Source organism: Triturus cristatus, chromosome 1_2 (assembly GCF_964204655.1).
Source record: "Triturus cristatus chromosome 1_2, aTriCri1.1, whole genome shotgun sequence".
Classification (NCBI taxonomy): Eukaryota; Metazoa; Chordata; class Amphibia; order Caudata; family Salamandridae; genus Triturus; species Triturus cristatus.
The window spans coordinates 1,057,820,648-1,057,844,894 of NC_140580.1; the positions used below are offsets into that span (position 1 = coordinate 1,057,820,648).

At 45.8% G+C, this 24,247-nt stretch overlaps 1 protein-coding gene across 5 annotated transcripts in view; it reads right to left on the bottom strand.

Moving 5' to 3' along the window:
* Positions 1 to 24,247, bottom strand: part of SARDH (sarcosine dehydrogenase) — a 613,955-nt gene that overhangs the window by 175,984 nt on the left and 413,724 nt on the right. For all 5 annotated transcript variants that reach the window (XM_085612553.1, XM_085612590.1, XM_085612570.1 and 2 more), the window contains exons 14-15: positions 6,230 to 6,368; positions 115 to 228 (exon numbers count right to left, since the gene is read on the bottom strand). In XM_085612553.1, coding sequence (XP_085468679.1) covers positions 115 to 228; positions 6,230 to 6,368 — 253 coding nt within the window. The remainder of the gene's footprint in view (positions 1 to 114; positions 229 to 6,229; positions 6,369 to 24,247) is intronic.

Genomic DNA, 24,247 nt, shown 5'->3' on the forward strand with positions numbered 1-24,247 from the left:
GCTGCACCTTCCAATGACTTCCATTCTTATACCTACCTATCGCTAATGAGGACCAAGCCCTGCAAGAAGCCAAGTCATCAAGAAAATAATTTGCTCAAATCGTTGTTTTTTTACCTTTAAATTTTGGGGCAAGTACAGAGTCTGTGTCTCCAGGATTGATCAGGCTAACCGTGATGTCACCCTCAGTGCCGCCAAATTTATTCAACATACATGTGTACACAGTTGATCCTAGGAACAAGAGAGACTGCGTGAGATCAGGGACTTTAACATTAAAAACATTTAGCACTTACAACACTCCATCAACATGGTCCCATTTTGGGGGGTCCTAGGCACAGGAAATCACAGTAGACGCAGATAGGTTTTCAATGGTTGGCGTCCCATCAAAGTAGACCGACTTCAATAATGATTAAAGAAAACACCCAATCACCTGCGCTTAGTGACTGGAATGGTCTCAGTTCGAATCTTGGCAAAGATTTTTAAAAATAAACATGTTTTCAAAGTTATGGCCCACATTGGGTCAATCCTTGATGGAGTATGGGGAAATTATTACATTCTCGCCCACTGGCTGCAAAGTAGTTTTGTGCTGAGACCACCAGTATGATATATCTGGAGAACACCCAAAATTGAATATTTCACATATTCTGAATTTGCCAAATTTTACAGTTTCTATAATGAAACTCACAAAATTATTAATCCATGTCTTCAGAATGCTTTCTGAACCTGCTGAAGATCAGAAGAGGATTGGACCCTGCTTACTGAAATATGAGAGAAGCCCTGAAGGACCGAACCTGCTCTCACTTGTACACAGGACAAACGAGCGGACTCTGAGGGTTAGGTGGGTGACCTCTGGAGTGGCTACAGGGACAGAACAAGCTGCAACAGGCTTTTCCTAAAGTGACCAGTTCACCAGTACCTACTGGACCCCGACTAGACTTTGCTTGTGGACTCTGCTGGAGTGAGCCATGGCCCCCGAATGCCTTCCCTGAGTTCCTAGGAACCATTGAAGGGACCCAGAGGAGCTGCTCCAGAAACCCTGAAAAGTTGGGTCTTTGAAAATTTGGGGATTCCAGAGTGTCAGCTGGACCTCGCAGTAAAGGTGTCTGCTTTTGATACAACTTTATCCGATACACCTTCAGGCTTGCATGCTGCAGGATTTTGAGCTCTATAAAAAAACAAACTAAGTCAAAAGGTAAAATCTTTGACCAGAATGAACCCGATTTATGTATCCAACCCATGCTCCATCGCAGTCAGCCTGAAATCGTGCCTAGGTGTCAGTCTACTGCTTTTATAGCCTATCATTGGCAATTAGTGCTTTTTGTGCTATTTTACTAAAATATTTGAAAATTCATACCTCCGGCTACTCTTATTGGATTTTTCTTGTTTTAGTGTTTTTCTTTTTATTAAAATTTACTATACTGTTCATTTTCAGTTTGGGATTTCTAATGTTTGGTGTTTTGAAATTAATACTGTTTTAACACTACATTAATTCATTACACATTGCATTCAATTAAGCCTGTCTGCTCTGTGCTATAGTTACCAGGGGGTTGAGCCCAGGTTAATTTAGTAACTTTTGTGGTTCTCAATGACAATTTATGGTAATTATTACGTGAGGTGGGCCACTGCCCACCCCAAATAATTAATCCACTTTCTTACATTGATATTCCAAGACTCGTTTGGAACTAGGACTAACCCTGGGCGGTGAACTCCGCTCTGCTTGCGGAGTTTGTGGAGATTTTGGCACTCTGCGCTACGCGGAGTTTGCGGAGTTCTGAAAAACTCCGATCCGCATAGTGGAGCGGAGTTTTTTTCCTCGCTCGCGTTCGTCAACGTCAAGTTGGCGAGCGCAAGCGTGGAAAATCAACATTCTGGTGAGATTTCTCAACGCGGGGGTCAGGTTTCTCATTGCGAGTGGTCGCGTATACTCGCGTCAGCTCGCGTTGAGAAACTGCCCATTCGCGTTCAGAAAGCTGACGCTCGAGTAAACATCTACTCAAGCGGCAGAAAAGGAAAGCAGGTACCGCTTGCACTTTGCATGGTGCTGTTCGCAATGATTGCACAGTGCAGACAAGCATCCGGCACTGTGTAATCACCGCGAACAGCATTTCTTTCGTACTATGCCGCTTGCGGAGTTCCGCATAGTGCGGTGGAGTTTATTTTGCACTTCGCAGAATTCCGCATAGTGCGACTCCACGAACTCCGCCCAGGCTTACCTAGGACGTGTGTTTGCAGTGACACACAGAGAATTACATTAAAATGTAAAATATGTTTCTAAATTGACAGCAAGCATGTCGTTTTTGCATGTTTAATTGGCTTTTGATTTTTGGTTTGGATTAATTAGGATTCCTTCTAAATTCACTCTTACACTTAATGTTTGCACCTTATGTGTTTGAGGAACATGAAGGTTTGATCTGAATGCCCTGGCTAGCCCTGGCTGAGATCAAGGCCCTCTGCAAGGAGAGTAAGCTGAAGATAAGCTTGAATTCCAAGAATGGGGGTGGTATGAGAAGTACCCGAGGCCTGGGAAGTGGCTCTCCAATCTCAGATAGCGTCATAGGAGTGTTAGGGTAACACCCCAGCACAGGAGGAAGATGACCTCCCAGGACCATCGTCACACGTGTAGTCAAGGACAGGGAGTAGTATGTCATCTCGTAGCCTGACCCCATCAAAGCTGGAAGCGCACAGGCTGGGGCTCGCTGACAGGCAGGCTGAGAGGAGGCATTAAGCTGAAATTGGCAACCCTTGCCCTGGAGCAGAAGTGGACAGTCCAAAAGCTGAGGAGAAAAAGGCAGAGGTTGCCAGGGAAGCAGCCCTGAAAGAGAAGAGGGCAACCCTCGCTCTAGAGGAGAAGTCGTCCAACTGGGCCTTTAAGGAGAGTTGGCCACCCATTGCCCTAAGGAGTTGGGGCTGGCAGCTGAGGAGAAGGCAGCTGCAACCCTGGTTGCTGAGGAGAAACGTGTAGTAGCATCTCTTGTGATGGAGGAGAAAAAGTTGGGCTTTGAGGTGCGCAAGGCCCTAAAGGCTCATTAGAGGAGCCAGAGGAGGATGAATTTGTTTTGCATTCCCAGTGAGAATCTGAGTCCAGCGATGATACCGAAAGCAATTCAGACGCGTCTAAAAGAGGAAACTAAGGTTCATATCCCAAAAGACCCATCTACTAGTTATGCATGGGTGGGGGGTGACATTGATAAGGGGTCTGCCATTTATGAGATGGCTTTGCATATGTACAGAATTCCTGAGGAGGACTGGGGGGGTGAACCTGCAGAAGTGAATGTCCATTGATGGGATGTATTCACTGCTGACCCTAGATGTAGCTGAGCAAGTGAACTATGACTTCATGAAAGAGGCCCTTGTGTGCAAATGTGGTTTGACCCCAAAAAAGTAGCATCTGAGGTTCTGGGATGCCCAGAAAGAGTCACACCAGTCTTGGGCAATGGATAGATGGATGAAGGGCAGTAAAGGATTATAATGGGCTGTATAGTTTGATTATACAGGAGCAAGTCTTAATTGTTTTACTTAGTTGTGGCAGCACCTATCAGACTCTAAGCTCGCTATTCCTAGGAAGCTCGGGAACGAAGTGGGTCTACGGGGTCAGCACCATACTGTCCAAGAAGCTACAGGGAGTGACCACAAGATGGGTGGGCGAGGCCACGAAAAGAAGGAAAAAATGAGAACCCCTTAGGGCCCCAAAATATCTGAAAGGGGGACAGAGTCCCAAAATACATCAGAGAAGCAGGAAGGTGGGAACCGAGAAGGAAGAAGCCCTTTGATTGGGCAGGTGCTTTTTCTGTCACCAGTCAGGGCACAGGAAGGAAGAATTCTTGTGCTCCGGGAAGGTACGTACCAGTGGGCACTCTGCATGGTTGGCTACTGTAGCACTAGGTGGAGTGAATTCACAGAAGAATAGAGAAGAGAATGCCCTAGCGTCCCTTTGTTAGGAGGTGGAGCCAGCAGGTAAGCAGGCGATACCAGACAGTTCCAGGAAGGTCTTCCAGAGGGTCACAGTGTATGTGAACCATGTTGGTGCTCGGTGGGATACCTGTGCCACTCGGAGTCTGGGGGTGGAAAGGTTGGTATACCCAGAACAGTACCTGCAGGGAGAGGTCTGTGGGGTAAGGAATGCCAGTGGGGCGGCAGTATGGCTGTCCCATGGCTATGGTCTCTTTAGAGTGGAAAGGGATAGCTGCCCAGGGAAAGCAAGCTATCCCTGGTTGCCCATGGACTGCATTCTTGGCAGTGACCTCCCACAGATGAGAACTTTGTTGGATACAGCTTCAGGTTCACCCCACTTGTGGACTTTAACCATAGTAAACTTTAACCGGGATCAACCTGTTTGAATGATCTGATGCACGCTCAGCCTGAAATCACACATAGGTTCCAGTCCACCGCTTCCATAGACTATTATTGGCTCTTTGTGCTTTTTGTTGCTATTTTTACTTAAATCTTTAAAAATTCATGCCTTCGGGGTCCTCTCATTGGATTTTTGTCGATTTGGTGTCATTCTTTTTTTATAACGTTTACTCTAGTTTTCTAATTCAGCTTGGGATTTTTATTGTTTGACAGTTTTACTTTATTACTGCTTTGGCACTGCATACATACTTTACACATTGCCCTAAGTTAAGCTGGCCTGCTCTGTGCAATAGTTACCAGGAGGTTGAGCTCCGGTTAATATAATGACTTTTCAGTTTCACCCTGATGAGCTAGTGTTATTCTTTCTTGTAGTGGGTGACTGCTACTTCCAAATAATATTTCACTTATTTACATAGTGCTTATGGAAGATTCCCATCACAGACAAAAGTCATGTTTTGCTTTGGAGAGGAATGCACTTGACCCAAATGTGGCACTGAAACACAGGGAGCCTTGATGTGCATATCAGAGGATGCACGAGCAGCGAGTGGTGAACACATGGCTAGAGAGGGAAGTCCTGAGTGGACCATGGTGGATTGCAGCTGGCTCATAATGTAGTATGTTTTTACAGCTGTATGCACGAAAATCACGGGGGTTCTCAACTTATATAGTAGGTTATGCAATTATGAACCTATACGAGGCAACTTTTCAGGATGTCTTTTCATATCTGAAGATGATCCCACTATACCGGCCCATCAACCTCATAAAAAGTATTGTATTGGCCCTATATTGCACTTCAAGCATAGGCCATTAAACAGCACTTTGTCACACTATACAGGCCAATCATTGTCTCCAGCACCAACAGAAACCCATCATCACCACCTTACATTCCACTACAGGCTTATCAACTACCTCTGCACCAACATTCAAACACATTGTCTCATAGATCAACATACAGGTGCATCAACCTCTCCTAGTGCAACTAACATAGGGCGATCAACTGCATATTACACCTTCAAACCTAGGCCCACCTTTCTCTTCAACACCATGAGATAGGTCCATCAATCCAGCATAGAGGCCCATAAACAAACGCTACACCAACAAGAAGGCCTATAAATCGCACTTTACAAGACAGTTTACTAAAGCTTAACGCCATCATTCCGCCCAGCAAACCCCCCTAAAAATATCTAAACATGCATATCAGCTTACACTGCAATACAACTGTACCTTACCACATACTGAGGCTTATGAACCTTCCAAATATCACCACGTTCTACTGACCAGCCTTCACAATTCGCCAAACAAGCACACCAACTTTAATAATAGCCAGTCAACCCACTTCTATAGCGAACCCTCCTTTTAAACAATTTCACCATGAGTGGAGAATAACTCTGCTCTGCCCACCTATACAGCCAAAATAATCTCCCAAAGTACTGTATAGTCTGAGGCATTTCCCCACACAGGTGTTCTGGACAGTCTGGATTAAGTCATTCACTCCCACTCAAACATCACAAAGCAGCCTAGACACTGCTTAACAGATGAAACCACCTGCAGGCCAAGAATTTCTGCTGAAATCACTAGTGTTTGGAAAACATGAACAGGAGACCTTGACAGATACATGGGAAGTTGGTTTTGAAAGGTCAACACATCACTCTCAATTCGATACCTCCTAACGTCTTGTTGACAAGTTACAATTAAAACGGCCCTTGTAATTTGTTTAGAAGTTCACATTGCATGCACTTCCGTTTCCAAAGACATCAGCAATCCCTTAATCCCTAGATCTTGTCTCATGCTGTCCTGTACCAGCTCTTTTGCAAAGGCTTCTCGGTGACATTTCTTTTGTGATGCCCTCTGGGTCCTGCAGTGAATCCACCACCATACCTACCAACAGGCTTGCTCAGGTTGGCGGTGAAAAGCCAGTCAGCCACTTTCTTTGAATCTGGGCCAACCAGGTAGAATTGTCCAAAGTAGGACATGTCAAACACCGCCACCGCCGTCCTGCAGGTTAGGCTCTCTCGCTTGATCTACAACAGAAGACACAAGATCATGGGAAACTAGGAAGCGCAGAGCGAGGATTGTGTTAACTTTGCTGCCTTCAAGTAACAAAAGGGTACATGGACAAGGAGAAGAAATAAAAAGAACCCCAGCGTGAGTCATCCTGAAATATTCCTTTAATTTGTGCTAAACCCGTCACCTTTCTTTTTTTATTTTAAAATAGATATTTAAATGAAGTTTCCCCACACTGGCAGTTTTCGTTTTTCCCGAGATCTCGTCAGCCTGGAAGCCTGCTCATTACCTTCACAATGGAGCGCTCAAAGCCCCGTGTCAAGCTGTCATGTCAGCCGCCGCTCCTCGCCCTCCGCGCAGCCGCTCCCTTCCCTCCCTCGCTCTCTCGTTAGCTTTTCGTTCCCTTCCCTCCTTCGCCATACTCGGAGTTTACTCCTATAAAACCTCATCAAGTCCTAGCCTTCTTTTACCTTTTCTGTATAAACCCCATCTCTTCTCCCTTTCACAAACTGGTTAAATCAACATTGTGCCTTCTTTCACACTTACACATGAAATCCTCAAAGAACCATGCCTTTCAACCTCTAAACTCTTACTTGCTCAATAGGTCCCCATCCAACAATACTCCTTTTTCCCTCTCCTTTTCCATGCGTTTCTCTTCACATCTACCCTCCTTTCACTGCATTCTCTTGCCCTCTCCATCGAAGCAACACCCACTATCTTAATCTGTCATACTTTACCTTTCCACCCACTAGCATCATACCCTGCTTACCTTTCCACCTATTCTCCTCCTTCCTAGCCTCACACTCACTCCATTTCCCCCTTCTGTCTCCTTCGCACTAGCTGCAATGTTGTGAATAGGATATTGTGGGTGTTTCAGAAGATTTTTGTTGATATTAGATCAGGTGTTTAGTCGCAGAACAACAGAGTACGCACATGAAGACCCAGAAGAACGTGGCACGGTCATTGCCCCATGGTACCAAATTCACCTTTGCTGTGTGGTTTACCTTAAGTTTTTGCCTTTTGTTGAGACTATTTTTGTTTGTGTTGTAACTCTGCAGCTTAACACTGACATACAGTGCACAGTGTGTGTGCTGCCCACAAATTTGGCTACACCCAATTGGTTCATTTAACTTTCTAACAAGTGAGTTGTACATCAGCTCAGAACTGCAACAGTAAACTGGAATTTATATATCGCATGTGGGTTGCAGTATGCTTATAAAACACCCAGATGAATGAAGCAAAAGTATGGCTCCAGCAGGCACCAGCGAACGAACTGGAATGCAGTTTGAAAGTATTGTGGTGTCACACAACAAGGAAATGTGCTCTGTGATGCATAAATACCTTTTAAGGGTTTTCCTCGATGCTGTACATAGCGGGAGCACTGAGGGGAAGCCTATTGGTGTTAACAGGCTGTCACCACATCACTAGCAATACTGAGTAACCAGTTTCTTTGCAAGCAGAAAAGTGTGTCCTTGTACTCACAAAGCAAGGAGACTCTGGAGAAACGCCTCACCGTCCTAGGAGCACTCACCAGCAACTACGTGAGATAGAGGAGGTAAAAATAAGTCTGGAAGAGCAGGCACTGGAAATAGGGGTGTGCGAGAAATTCTGCTCAGTCAGTGGAGTCCGCAGAGTTTTACCCACTCCGTGATCAGCATGGAACGCGGACTTCTGGCAAAACACTGCCAACCGCTGCACGGCAGAGTTTTACTTTGCACGAGCTGTGGCTCCTCCACTATGGTGGAGGAGCCTCACCCCCCTGCCAGCAGCCAAAAAAATGACAAATAAAATGATAATAAACCCTTGTTTATGATTGTTTTATTTTTGCTCTCAGAGCCAAAGCTTGGGGGCGGGGTCAGAGGCACTGGGGGAGAGGGGGGCTGGGGGAGGAGTGTTTTGCACTATTATCAGTGCACATGACGGTTTGGCCGGCCATCTCAGGACAGCCAAACCGTTATGCACACTAAAGCTCTCACCAACCCGAGCTGCGTTGCCAGGTTGGAGAGAGAGCAGGAACAGGCTCCCAGTCTAACTGGGAATGCAAATCGAGGGCGCTCAGGTCAATCCTGACGCTGCTCCTGTGATGCCAGCAGCATGAAAGCAGCATCAGGATTGGGCGCAGTGGACTCTGGGAGCCTGTGCCTGCAGTGAAGAGGAGGGCGATGTGGTAGGGAATTATTTTTTTTTGTTTTTTAGGTCTCGCCTGAGCCAGCGCGCATGCGCTACTCTGCGAGGCATTAAGTAAGGGCTTTTGAGCTCTGAACACATGCTCGTGCGTGTGTTTTTTTTTTTCTTAGCCCGCAATTGGCTTGTGCATGTGTCTTTTAAAAACACAGCACGCAATTGGTGCAAGGTGGGGGATTATCCCGCCTTGTTTGTTGGATGGCCTAGGGTCCTCAGGTGTGAGCTTCATCTGTCTCCAATTATCGCGTTGGTGGTAATTGGAAACAGATGGTGCTCGCGTTTTTTAGGTCGAGGCGAGCGCGCGCGCACCACTCCTGCTGCAGCTGCTTTCACTTTTGTTTCTGTTGTTCTTCCGTGCATCTCGAAATGCACTTTTTCATATCTCTGTGCATGAAGTGTACTAATAATATCACTTGAGAGCAGAAACCAACTTTTTTGCTTAATACTGTAGTGTACCACGTTTGATGTTGTTCGCTAACATACACACCGATAGGGTGCTAATATACACACCGATAGGGTGCTATTTTGAACATTGTTGTACAATGGCGAAAAGATGTATGATGTTTGTGTTACTAGAAATGATCCAGTGGGGTCTTGTGTTTTTTTTTTTTTTATAGTTTGCTAATGTTACAAGCACCCCCAGCACGTTATTAACTCATTATCAAAGTCATTACAGGATTCAGACCAGCAGAGGAAAACATTGCTTGATAAGAATGACCTTAATAAAGTATTATTGTCTTAAAGCCACAACCACTTATTTGTGCTCACCGTAGTGTGGCCATACAAGTGCAGTTCTTAGTTGGAGGCAAAACAATTACAAATACATTTCACTGTTATGTCTCAGATTCCACACGAGCGCGCGCGGACCATGCAGCTTGCATGTTGGTTACTTGTTTTCCCTTACAGCGCGCGCACTTACCACTCGCAAGACGCTGGTCTTTCATTGACTAGACAAGGTTTTCCCCAGGCGGTGTTACTACTGTAGTAATATATTTAGTGGAAGCACTGTGTTCTTTTCTTGAGCACTTTTTCGTTGTTAGCGCTGCGAGTACAAAAGCTCCTACCTCTCTAATCTGTGTTCCAACTCCGCATTGTACAAGTTACCCCTGCATTTCCTATACATTTTCACTGCAGCACATTTCCTCCAGCACCGCAGTTGGTAAGGTTTTACAGGAAACTTCCCTCTGAATGTGTAGTGGTTTGTATTGTGCCGGACACCGGAGGGACGAGCAGCGCTTGTCACTCTCTCACTTCAGGAAGCCGCATGAACGGTGGGAGCACAATGCCATTTCCACAGGCGCCCCTGTGCCAGCAGCGGCTACCGCATGTATCGCACTCACAGGACTGGATTGCTTCACCTTGAGATGCCCCCTCGCCCGTCCCCTGCCTCATGCCGTGCAAACTCTCTCCCTACCCTCTCCGCGTGTGCAGCATACACCATATGTGTGATTGAAGCAGCACGAGAAGCCTGGCTTTTAAGGGGGTGTCAACTCATTCACATCCTCGTGAATTAAAGAGATCATTGAGTTGAACGTGCAAGGTCACAGTGAAACCATTTGTCAAACGCGCGGGAGACTGTGAATGAACCGTTTGGGTGGGGTCTCATCAAACTTCACGCTCGTTTCAACATGTTTTGACCTTTTTAACAGAACTCACAGGTCTCATTGTCTGATTTTTAAACGATGTCTTTGACTTTACATTCACACCTAGGGTGCAGTCTATCCACATGCATGGTATTTTGCAGTTCGAGGCACACAGCATGTGGCCAAACACACACCGAGGCTTCCAATTCATCACCGAGCTCGCAAAGGAAGAGCAAACACAGAGTGCACGTTTGCACCCCCCTCCCCAACATTTTTAATGAACCGGCTCAGTTTGAACATGGCTAGTGTGCTTTGGTATTACTTGGGACAGTGAGGCAAAGCGCGCCTGTCTATGTCCCGAACAAGGAAATAGTTTTACAAAACCCACTGCCAAAGGCTTCCAAACAAAGGCGCCGACGCAAAGCAGGGAGAGAGAAATGAGGGGAAAGCATGCTGTTGCGGTAGCTCTGATATGTGCCCTTTGTTTCCTTGTTTGTTTGTTAGGGGCTGCGCCCCCAGAACCCCAGCTCCAGCGCACCTGCATGTGACACCGGTGAAGTCTTACTGAGAGAGAGGTTCATCGTTTTTTGTTTTTTATAATGGGGCGGAGATTTTTGCACAATAGCTCTTCAATTAACAACACAATTAATCAATTACGTTGAAGCTCTGAAACCTCTTAGAGGAGGACATCTTCAGGTCTGAGATCAATCTGGTGTGTTCCCTTTGAGGGTGTATTGTTCAGAGATCGATCACCACCTTACACTTAATGTCTGCAATTATTCAGTTCAATAGGACAACCTCTCCAGTATTAATAAAAAAAGTAGAAAGTGTTTAGCATTGAACCAAATCTGTTAGCACCAATGACCTTGTAAAGGTGAACCGCAATCAGGAGGCTTGTTGACGACATTTAATAACGAAATATTCAAGGCCACAGTATGGAAAGATGGCAGCATTGTTTGAGAGCTGAAATGTAGGGTTGAACCTGCAGAATAAGTTACGCTTAGTTCTCAATACTATTCCTCAACTGATGATATAATTAGGGCAATGTTAAATTACAATGCCCACCAAAGCGCTTTGATGCCCTTAGCATTGATTCCATTCCTTTTTTTTACTCTAACTATTCCCCTGCAGCGCTTTGCTCGCGCTCCGCACAGGTTGATGGATGTGCGGACCCAGATCTGCTGATTCCAGGAATATGCTGCAGAAGGCGAAATAGGATTCATGCCATTAACCCACCCACGCGTTGGGCCATTTGTCAGGCCTCCATGGAGCTGTATCAACTCTAACAATACGCCACATAATTACACTCTACTCAATGCAACATAAATACACTCCACATACCACTCAGTACCATATAATTACACGCCACATAATTACACTACTCAATGCAACATAAATACACTCCACATAATACCACTCAGTGTCACATAATATGCTACATAATTACACAGCACTCAATGCAACATACACTCCAAATAATACCACTCAGTACCACATAATTACGCACCATGTAATTACACTCTACTCAATGCAACATAAATACACTCCACATAATACCACTCAGTACCACATAATTTTATGTTAAAATCTTTTTTTAATCAGATTGTTCAGGTGTATATAATGTCGTCTTGGTTTGTATGAAGGTAACAAAAATGCCTAACACTTTTTATTATAACTTTTCAACATGATGCACAGCAGCCACAATGCTCTACAAGATAGCCAAAAGTTCTGGCTAAACACATAAGGTCCCAAAGGCGAGACCTATTGGCTATGCCAATGCTTGTCTTCATTTGTTTCGTCATCCGTCCGTCCCCTCCTTGCCACTCGCCCTGCCACTCTATTGAGACACCGGCTGCTACTGCCTCGCATGCAGCTCGCGGACATCAAGATGGCAAGCGAGAATTTGCATCCCCTCTCGTGATTTTTGAGTGCTAGAATGCCTCCAGCAAAATTTTGCAACATGGGCGGTCGCAGCAGGTCGCTACTGTTCGCGCTGAGAAAGCTGCTGTTCGAGTAGAAAATCTACTCAAGCGGCAGAAAGTAGCAGCTCCCTCTGCCGCGTGATGCCGTTTAACTTACTTTACAGCATGGAACAAGCTCTCCATGCTAAAAATCAGCACAAGCAGAGCAACATGCCGAATTCTGCCTGACGAACTCCACGGAATCTTGCAGAGTTTTTATGAAACTCTGCAGAATTCCACGGAGTGAAACTCCGCAAGTTCCGCCAACCCCTAGTTGGGAAAAAAAAGGTATGAAAAAAAAGTTTGCCTGTGTATGTGTGAGTGTAACTATCTATGTGTCTGCACATGTCTGTGTGTGCATGAGTACAAATCTGTGTGTGCATGCACAAGAATATCTGTGTACTGCTGAGGAGCGAGTCTTTTGCCCAGTGCCACCACCGTTGAAATGATATGCCTGGAGATCTACTGCTGGTACAGTGGTGATATTCCCTGAAAATAATCAGGCACGGGAACATTTATGGTAATTACTGATAAAATGCAGGTCCTGGCACACCAGTGTTAATCCCTGGCAGCATACTGACCCTGTCAGAATGGTGACAATGTCTGGCGGTTTGTGAGGCACAATGGTAGTAACCCTTGGCAACATACTGGCCCTTACAAAACATGGGTAATCTCTGGCATAGTGTGGGCACTCATGGCATGATGGTGCCAAAGCAAAATGTATTTCATTTTTAATGCATTAAAGTTCAGACATTGCTTGCAGAGAAGAGAAGATCCAATGCAAGTGAACATAGATAGAAGGTATGTTAATGTATATGCTTAGCTAAATTCTCCAAAACCCATAGACAAATAACTTTGCCCATGCGCAGGTTTTAAAGAGAGCGCTGGATAAGGTAAAACCTATTTGCATTTGTAAATGCCGTTTTATATTAGCTAGGTCACCCTAAGGTGTGGCCTGTCGCATGTTTAAGTAGCATATGCTAGCTATTAAGGAAAAAAAGTCCCCACTATGAATAGTTGCAAAATATTTTTGGTAACTGTGAAGGAAAAGCTACATTTCCCATCAGTATGCTGGGTAATGATTAATTGATTGGTTTTAACAGTGAACATTTATCAGGGATTAGTCTTCTGTGAGGGGGGAGACATGCAGTTGGTAACAAAAAGGGTAACTTTCATAGCTTTCCCTTTGAATTAGAAATCCCTCATGGAGATTTCAGGTACAGAGCCATTCACACCCAGAGCCACCCCAGACTCTATGTATATGCATCAAGCAGCAGGAGGAAATCCAGTTCTAGCACTAGCATAGGAGAGGAAACCTCATCTCAATAAGGTACTATCTGGAAGACAAAACAAGACTCATGCAGCCAGAGGAAGGTTAGGATCATTTTTGATCAAGGATTCCTGAAAAGTTCGCAATAAGCTGAGACAAAGAGTTGAATAAGGAGGATAGGAAAGTTGCCAGGAGTGGCTGTAGGGAATTCTCCAGTGACTCCATTATTCCTAAATGTATTTTTTTATAATTTTGCATTGAATATCCAAGTCTCTGGGTCCACTTATTTTTATTTTAACTATTTGGGGTTACAATGCTTATTACATTTTTCTTAATTTATTTAAATTGGTTTACAAGGAAACAGTTACTGAACGTATAAGCATCTGTTCGTGGCATGCAGTGCTGTAGAGTCACATGCTGTGCATACTTCCACCATCTAGTGTTGGGCTTGGACATATACAACTTGTTTTTCTTCTGAAGAAGACTTTTTGAGTCACGGGACCTGGTGACTCCACTATTCATAGTAATGTGCACGAGCATCACCTCCACTGTTAGATTGTTTTTACCCGCACTGTGGGTGTGACTGGAGATGGAGCATAAAGATGCAGTAAACAATGACCATGCTAAATAGAACGTATCAATATGAGAAGAAAAAAAACAGAAAGACAGAGTGTTTGCAAAAATCACAGGTGAACGCACTACATGCCACAAACTAAAGCTTACAGAGTAAGTAACATTAACCATTCATGGCATGTGTAGCTGCAGATACACATGCTGTGTATAGACTGTAAAGCAGTCCTCTCAAAGCGGTGGCTCAGCCTTACGATGTTGCAGAGGACTGGAATAATGTGCGCAGGACAGCCTGGCCAAGTCTAGCCTGTTGCCTGGTGAGGACATCCCCACAGTAGTGCTTTGTAAATGTGTGAGGAGTGGACCAGGTAGCTGCTTTACATATGCCAGCCAGTGGTATGTTATCTAAGAAAGCCATAGAGGTGCTTATCTTTAGAGTAGAATGGGGTCTGGGAGGCGCAGACAGAGACCTTTTAGCTTTAGTACAACAAGTCTGAATGCACTTGACAAGCCAACATGCAACCCCTGCCTTCGAAATGGCACACCCCTTGTGTGGCTTAGAATATGACACGAACAGCTGTTGTATCTTTCAAAATGGTTTTGTTCTGTAAATGTCGTACATTAATGCTCCTTTGACATCCAGAGTATGTAAAGCACCTTCTGCCACAGACTCCCTATGTGGAAAGAAGACTGGCAATTCAATTGTTTGATTAAGGTGAAAGTTGAGGACCCCCCTTAGGAAGAAATTTGAGATTCGTTCGGAGTACCACCCTATCATGATGAACCTGAAAAAACTCGTCTAAGGGAAGTGATAGCAATGAGGGAAGCTACTTTCTATGACAAAAATGTTTATTGGCAGGAGTGGAGTGGCTCAAAAGGATGGCTAATGAACCTAGTAAGAAAGATGTTAAGGTTCCACACCAGAGCAGGGGCCACCCGGGGCAGAATAACTTGTTTAAGGCATTCCATGAAAGCCTTAATAACTGGTACTCTGAAGATTGAAGCATGTTGCTTATTCTGTAGGTAGGCATTCACAGCAGTCAGATGCAACTGAATGGAAGTGTAGGTGAGGCCTGACATCTGGAGGTGAAAGAGGTAACAGACAATATCTTGTACCAATGCTGCCAATGGAGTGATATATTTGGGAAGGCAATAAAGTACAAAACATTTCCATTTGGCTGCATAACACGCCCTGGTAGTAGGCCTATGCACTTATGAATAGACATACACTCCTCCGGAAGGTTAAGGCAATCAAACTCCAAGACCTCAGGAGCCAAATTACAAAGTTGACTTGCTTAGTATTGGTATGATGGAGAGTGCCATGATTTTGTGGAAAAAGGTCCGGCCTGTTGGGGAGCTTGTTGTGGGGAACTATTAGGATCTCTAGGAGGGTGGAGTACCATTGTGACATGCCCAAGCTGTAGCCACTAAGATGAGGGGAAGAGATATATGCCACAGTCTGCAGACATGGTAGGAGCGGGAGAGGCGGAAGATCATAGGCAAATCATACTGCATTGCCCATGGACTGTGGGTGTGGTAACCTGGCAGTGAAGTTTGGACATTTTGCATTTTTGGCTGTAGCACACAGATCTATTTGGGGATGACCTTACTGCTGGAAGTATGTTAGTAGAACCTGGGGGGTGGCATTCCCACTCATGGACTTGTTGATGCGTCCAGCTGAGCAGGTTGGCTAGATCATTGTTCACCCGGAAATGTGTTGGAGAAGCAGATGCACTCTGTGATGTATTGCCCACCGCCAAATGCTCTGGGGTACTGCTGACAGCTGGATTTAATTTGTGCCCCCTTATTTCTGTAAGTAGAACGTGGTAGTCATGTTGTCTGTGTGTACTAAGACTGTTTAATTCTAAATGAGGGAACAGAATGCCGGAAGGTGAGCTAAATAGCCAGCAGTTCCAGGTGGTTGATGTGGAGGGACTGTTGGGCAGAAGACTACGTTCCTTGAACAGTCAGATGATTGAGATGCGCACCCCAACCAGTGAGGTGTCCGTGGTGATGGTGACCTGTAGAATTGGGAGTAGGAAGGGTTGCCCTTGTGTTAGGTTGTGTACGTTCCACCATTGCAGAGAATGATGTGCAGCTCCCCACCAAAACGATATCTTCTAAACTGCCCTCCACCTGACACCAGTGTGTCACTAGGCACTCTTGTAATGGAGCTTGTGCAATCTGGCATGGGGAACAATGGCTGTGCAAGATGCCATCAATCCTAATAAGTGCATCGCCTTTCTGACAGTTACCTGGCGATCTGGCTGAAAAAGAGGCAGTAGGTTTGGAAACACTCGTACCCTCGCAGGGCTGGGTAAGCCTTTCCCACTCATGCAGATAATATGTCCCCTATAAAGGGCTCTACTTGAAGGGGCTGGAAGTGGGACTTGGTCAAGTCGATGGTGAAACCTAAATTGTGCAAGGTATGGATGGTGGTTTGCTTATGCACTGGGCTTTGTTGGTGGGTAAAGCTCTTGATCAGCCAGTCATCCAGGTAAGGGAAAATGAGGATGCCGCTCCGCCAGAGATGAGCTGCTTCCACAACCAGACATTCTGTAAGGACCCTGGGAGCTGTGGTAGCCCCAAACGGAGTACTTTGAAATGGAAATGTTGTCCACTTACAACGAACCTCCGGTATTTTCAATGCGGTGAGTGAATAGGAATGTGAACGTAGGCGTCCTTCAGACCGAGGGTGGTCATGAAGTTGACTTGTTGCAGCAGAGGAATGACATCTTGTACAGTCACCATGTGGAAGTGACCCAACCGAATGTACCTGTTGATAGGCCTGAAGTAAAGGATGGGTCTGAAAGAGCTGCCCTTTTTCGGAATAAGGAAGTATAGGGAGTACATTCCTTTTCCACTGTGTTGTAGCGAAACTGGCTCTATGGCTCCTTTCGCAATTGGGGCATGTATCTTCTCTTGCATGTGCCAAGATGATCTGGGGACAGTTTGTGTTGGTAGGAAGGGGTTTTTGGTGGTGGTTGCATGAGTTTGTATAATTTTAAGAACCCAGCGATCTGAAGTGATTTCTCCACAATAGGACAGAAATCCTTGCAACTTTCCCCTACAGGTGTTGTGTGATCGGGGGGAAATGATAGATTGTCAGTGTTTGGGGGGCATCCCCCTTGGGGGCAGGGCCCTTCCCTATTTTTTTGTTACTATTACCCCTGTATCCACCTCTATATTACCCCATGAGGGTGTCTGTTAGATGGGCCTGGAGAAAGTGGAAGTGGTCTCTGGGGCTAGGGTCGTATTAGTGTCACGGTATTGTGAGCAGCGAAAAGAGTCACAAGGAGTGGGAGTCTGTAAGGCTCCAATGGCTTTGGCAGTTTTGGTATCCTTTTGAATTTTCCCTAGCATCTGATCGACCTGAGGGCCAAAAAGACGCTGACCATCAAAGGGACATTCAAAAGGTGTTGCTGTGAATCTGTCTTCAAGCTGGAAACTCCCAGTCACGCGTGGCAGCATAATAGGATACTTGTATTTATACCACATGCAGCAGCATCCAATGCGCAGCGGGTGTTGGCGTTGTAGATGATTTTGCCGTTTGTCATCAACTCCTTTCCTCTTATACAATACTGCTCTGCCATCTTATCCCAGTGTGCACGATTGTACCAGGAGCGTAAGCCTATAGAGTTGTAAATACACCACTGAGTGGCAGATTGTGCTGCTACTCTTTTGCCCCTGGCATCAATCTTTTTACTCTCCCAGTCTGGAGGGGGTGCATCCCCAGACCCCTGAGTATTAGCTCGCATGAGAAGTCAGGGGGTAACTTACCTCATAGGTATGGCGGGTCAGTAGGTGGCGCCTTAAATTGTTTCATCAACCCTCGTGTGACAATCCTAGCTTTGACTGACTTTAAGCGTAGGCAGGTATTGGAGTGAACATTGAGTAGCAGACAAGGTTTCCATGAGGAAGACCTCCTCCTCATGCTCTACATGAATTTCCACTTTAGGAAAGGCAGATGCACTCTGCAGGACATCGTGGTAGGACATCGTGGTATGAGGTAATGTCATCCAGGGGCAATGGTCTTGTACGATATAGATCTGGGTCTGCGTCCTTTCGGTGATACCGGAGGTCATGAAGCTCGAAACTGGCCTGTGACTGTGTCCACCCCCAGAGTGTAAGGAGCTGTGTGGGGAATGTAGTGGACAACCCACAGGAAAGAGAGGAGTAGCACGGGAAGGGGGAGAAGGGAGTAGAGGGGAGGGATGAGCAAGAGGCAGTGGGAATGTGACTCCATTGTGTATCTTAGCCTCTTAGCCTTCTAGGATGTGGGTGCCACAGGAGAATTGAGGAGCTCTTCAAAAGTCAATTTCCTTTTATGGAGAGCAGAATCCTTCAACACCTGCGGAGGCTTTGCCAGGATCAGACCAGTACCCGGCTGGATTTTTGCTTGGCGTCCAGGTGTTCTTGGAGCCACTTCAGGATTGAAAACTAAGAATCCTTTGAAGCAGAAGAGGGTGCAGCAATAAAGGGCCTGGATGGAGCCAAATAGGAGTGCCAATAAGACATGGTCGAAGCCAAACTTGGCTCCGAGTCTTTCGGGTCTGCCTGCTTCGGAGCAGGGGGCCTCGGCTCCAAACGCTGAGGATTCATGTCTCTCGGCACCAAATGGAGTAATACAGCGTGTGTCGGCTCTGAGGGCTTCTGTTCCACCAGTTTCTAATCTGAGGGTGGCCGAGCATGCATTTTTTTCGGATCCAAAGTGGCAGTCAACGCTTCAAGGAGGATCTCAGCGGCATATGTTGTTCGCGTGCTAAGTCCAGCTCGGTATGACGGTGTTGACCATGACTCAGAGGCAGTGGTGCACCAGAGACCTTAGGTGTGGCATGGAAGCTGGAAGGTAATGCCTCCTTCTAGTGAGCTGAGGGAGCTATTATACTCAATGGTGCCTTCAATGGGTGCTGGGCAAGCAGAGAGTCTTCTTCCTCGACGTCCGCTTCAGAATTAAGACTTTGCCGTGAGAAAGCCACCTCACACTCGACAGCTGGGCATCTGGGTGCTCATCATCCAACTCCTCTCTGTTTTCTAAGAGGACTGGAGTGTCATCATGTTCTCTTCTGTGTGCCATTGACGCAGAGGCGTGCTCTTCGAATCTGAAGGGTTTTTTTGTTTTGAAAAGCCAAGAACCCCAAACAGGAGTCTTCATAGTTTTCAGGGCACAAACACTGATTACACACTTTGTGGAGATCTGACCTAGGATACATGGCATGGCAATTGGGACAGAATCGGAACAGAGTTCTTTCCATTACAGGGACATTTTCCACCACCATGATGGTCTCCATAAGGTCATCAACCAGTTTGAAACACAAAGGCAAGCGCGGTTGTTTGTCTTCTGCACCGACAAGGAACGGATCCGAAGTCCCAGCGACGACAGCATGCGGCATCCAACCGGAGCTCACATAAACATGTCTGAACCCAATGGCAGAAAAAAAAATAATCTAACAATTCAAATCAAATCAGGGACATTTGTTCAGCCCACATATCACTCGGAAGTCTCATGGCGCTTGCAGACAGCTCTGAGAGATTGCTTGATTAGTTGTCAAATAGCCACGTTTTTAGCTTCTTGCAAAAGAAAAGAAAAGGACCTTCCTCCGCTTCTGGCGGCGCAGATTCTAAGAGGTGAGAGTAATGATTCATTACTGAATCTTAGGGACCTACCAGGCTGGTACCAACTTAGTTTTTTGGACCAGTAAACCGGGCCGGTTCCGTATATGTTTTTGTGTACTAGACATAGGAATTTGAATTGAATCCGCTTTCTGATTGGAAGCCAATGCAGGGATCTCAAGCTGGGGGCTTAAGGGGATCTGGGCGGAAGATTGAGAACCAACCTAGCTGCTGTATTCTGCAAAATCTGAAGCCTTGTAAGAAGGCCTTCATTAATTGAGGACAGCAAGGCATTGCTGTAGTCCAGGCGATTCATTATTAGTCCCTGGACTAATGGTTTCATAGCCTCGGTGGGGATCCATTTAAAAACCTTTCGCAGGCTAAGCACTGTTCCAAAACAGGAACCTACTAGATGGTTGATCTGATTTTGCATTGATAGTTTGTTGTCCATGTGGAACCCCAAGTTCCGAACCGTCTGTTTTGCGGTAGGACAGGGGCCCAGGTTGGAGGGCCACCAGTCATAGGACCAGTGTTCATGGGCCTTGCCAAAAAGCATAATCTCAGATCTTCCTCCATTTAATTGAAGGTGATTTGTGCTCATCCACCTGTCTACATGGGACATGCATTCTTTGAAACGTAGCTTTGTTTCCGCTGGGTCTTGGCCAAGAGTGACCAAGATCTGTGTATCGTCGGCGTATGATATAACATCAAAGCCGTAAGATCTGATCACCTTGGCCAGCGGTGTTACGTAAAGATTAAAAAGTAGGGCTGAGAATGGAGCCCTGTGGCACTCCCATCTTTACTGGTCTGTTACAGAATATGGTGTTTCCCACTTGTACTTTTGTGGTTCGGTCTGTCAGGTAGCTCTTAAGCCATTTCAGGGCATTCCCCCTGACACCAATCTCCCAGAGTCGATGTTCTAGAATGCTGTGGAGGTGGTGTCAAAGGCAGCGGATAGGTCAAGCAGGACCAAGATTGATGATTGACCTCTGTCTAGAGCTAGCCTGACATTATATGTTACCTCAACCAGTGCTGTCTCCATGCTGTGGGCAGCTCTAACAATGTAGCTGACACCCATGCGCACTATTAATAGTAGGTGGAGTCACCAGGTCTGATGACTCAAGAAGACTTCTTTTGAAGAAAAACAAGTTCTACATGTCTGAGACTCAACATTAGATGGCGGGAGTATGCACAGCATGTGTGTCTACAGCTATAATTGCCACAAAGATTTTATTTTGGTGTGATCCTAACTTTAATATTGCGTGGTACTTCTTGAACATAGCACTCATTTCTATGGGGCGGGGATTGCCTGCTGCTCGTGGACAAGCCACCGCAGTGTAATGTGACCTAATCAGATTGTGTCTATTATAGTGGCAGGAATACTGCTAACCAATTTTTGACACCAATGATATTTTTTTCAGCTACTGAAGTTATACTTTGGAACATGCTTCTCGCAAATGTTGTCTGTCCTAACTTATTTTTAATGGCTGTAAATCCAAAGTTCTATGGTTGGGAAGCACAAGGTTTTTCCAAGAAACATTAGTAGGGCTCATTCATGGTGTATTGCAATGACGGTGTCCGGAGATGTCAATTATGGGTCACCAGTCGTGTCTGCTGTCCCAGGTTTGCACTTGGCTAGCCGTCACTCTGCCCTTGCTACCACCAGTCTTAGGGGTTCTGAAGACAGCAGCAGGGACAGAAAGTGAACAGGGTCCTTGCAGGGCTGTTAATTCTCTGCTGTTTCCAATTGTTGCCAGTTTCTAACCCCACAAAACGTAATAGGCACAGGGTCAAACATTTGAGGTCATCAGACGGTCAAGGGGTGAATAATGTATTTTCTGCTACCGCAGGGATTTTGTTGAACTGACTTCAATTGTGAAATTCGAGAATAATCAGATGATACAATTCACACGATTATGGAGGCTAAAATGCCTCTGTAGAGTATGCATTTTTTTTTTACAGTCCTTACGGCAAGAACTACAGCAACTGGAAGTTAGATTTTATACTCAACACTGTTTCCTTTACCAATGCAACGATGTACCAATATTACTCCTTTGCACAGTACAACTGATGAGACTGATACAAAACCAAACCTGGAAAAGGAAAGAAGAAGAAGGAGCCCACTGCACCCTGGGCAACCACCAAAGAGGTCACTGGTGGATTGCGTGGACACTCTGTGGGACTGATACCCAGGGTTGAGACAGCGGCAGTAACAGTAGGGCGTCACCCTTTCAGTGTCATCTACAGATAAGAACCTCTCCCCAGATTATCTGCTGAAAGCACTCCGCTGCTGCAGAAGCAATAAAAATCACCACACATGCTGGAATGAACCCCAATATAGCCTCCAAAGCAGGGTACCAAGGCAGGAATGATGACTGAAGGAGAGATGGTAAGGAGTCATCATATTCGCCCCAGGACTTACCTAGCATGAGTGGGGAAGCCCACATCAACCCTCAGTCAAGGGTTTCTGCCACCATGTTGCCTTCCACTACCTCGATGGTGGGTGGGTGGAGCCTTCAGTTATAGCTTAGATGAGCCACCATTCTACAGGCCCCTCTCACGATTCCACCCCCCACCCCCCTTTGGGAAGTTACAGGTACACCAGGAATATGCCTCTCGGGTAAGGGGGCAGGGGCCAGATAGAGAAGATCTAAAAGTTTGTATTCCCTTAGAAAGGCAACCAGGAATCTTTAGTCTGGAAAGAGCAAGCAGGCACTGTTCTGGCTCTCCTGGAGTGTTTCTTCCTACCCGAATGACCACACAAACATTCCCCACATCAACAATGGAAACATTAGATTGCAGAAAGCTCCCAAAATGTCCAGGTCATTTTGGAATGGGGAGTTCAAAGTTATAGGATCCTCACCATTGAATTTCACTTGCTGATTCCCCATACAGAATAATTTTACCAACATAGGACTCGTCCCCATAACCACCACCCTATACATTACCCCAAATCCTAGTTGGCTTGTTCCCATAGTTTTTGGTGACCTTGGTTTTTTCGATCTGTTGAGCATCTATTTCTTGGCTCGGCTTGCTATGCCGGTAGGCACTTTACTTTGGGGTTACTTCCTTCCACTGACCAGCTCTCGCTATGCGGAGATGGTCAGGCTTTGGCAGAAGGTTACTCCTGCTCCACCAGTGGGAGTACTCTTCAGTTCTCTTCTGACCGCGTCCCCTGGCCAGACCCTTAACACAACAGATGCCCCTGCAGTGTGATCCTTGCAGAATATTTACCCGAGTGTTGTGCTGAACAGGCTGCACAGCATCAGAAGTCAACAAGTCCAAATTGAAGTTGTCAGTTGTTGCACTGTTTCTCACCTCTGGTGTTTACACGTTGCCAGCCTATCACTTTTAAAGTGCCAGGCTTTCGGTTAACAACCCGCTGCATTGTTTAGTTTGCTTCAATTGGACAAATCATACGAAACCTGAAGGGCTGCAAACAAGATGTCCTGTTGACAGGGAGTGATCCAAAGACTCAATGGTGTTTTAAGCAATCAGGCAGGCAATGCATGGTAAGTCCAGATACAGAGTGATGGCGATCCCATAGGAGAACAGCCAATTCCATAGTTGATTTCTCGCATTTGCTACCGCGCTTTACCAGCTCTAGTCCGATCCCAACACAGACTGGCAATGTGCTGGTCGGTCCTCCGACTCTAGAGAGAGATGCTGTCGAGGATTTGTGGCCCCTCTGATTCCTTTGATCAAAGGTCATGTCCAAGCTATCGGTGGAAAAATCAACAGCACTAATCTTTGATTGACCGATGTAAAAACCCTATAGCTTACCTTAAATATAGGTAGTGGAATTACATTGAACCAAATTATAAATTAGAGAAATGCATGCTTGGCTATCAGAATAGGTCCTTGGGCCAAAGTTATCAGCTGCTTGGGCAGTAACATGGAATCTTCCATCAACAGTGATTTTTCCAGGCATTTAAAGTGCACAAACATAAAAGCATACAGTGTTTGTTACAGAGAAAATGTATTTGACCTGCAGCTTCTCTAACATGACTTGTAGTACAGTGAACAGTGTATCGTGTGGGGTCTGGTAATCCTGGATTACAAAATCCTTGAAATATAGTGGATGAATGAATGGGATGATGGCGGCCGAGGGATCAGAGGACATGCAGTTGCAGGAGCATCACTCAGGACACTGCTAATTAATTTGCATATTTACAATGTCAGGCTTGGACAAGTCCAGTGAACTGCCCTAACTCTTAATCTAAACATGAAATGTGCACGGCTGCAACAGCCTTCAATTCCTCTTATTTGCTTTTACAGAAGCAGCTCGGGGAAGAGTTTTTGATGCCTGCTGCCGCACATGCAGCACACACTCCAGTGATACCACTGGGTACTGTGAGACACCATGGGACAATCACCGAAAAACCAGGAGCAAGGCCGAGCATCCATGAAACATTCTCTGCAGCGCCCATGTATTAAATGGCTGTCCTTAAATAGTGAATAGCACAGAGGATGTGCAGACTTCAGCAAAGGAGGCCAATGGAATCCTTCTGGGAGAAAGTGATGAACATTCATTCCTCTAACCCCCGGGGCACACAGGAGTGGGCATGACAAAGAGAAGCCAAGATAGGATTTGATTTCACCAGTTTGGTACTGTGCGATGTTGCAGTCAAGTGCAGCAGGAATGAGCTGCAAGCCGAACAACAGAGACCCAACTTTTAATCTTACCACCCCTACTTGAACATTGTGATCCTGTC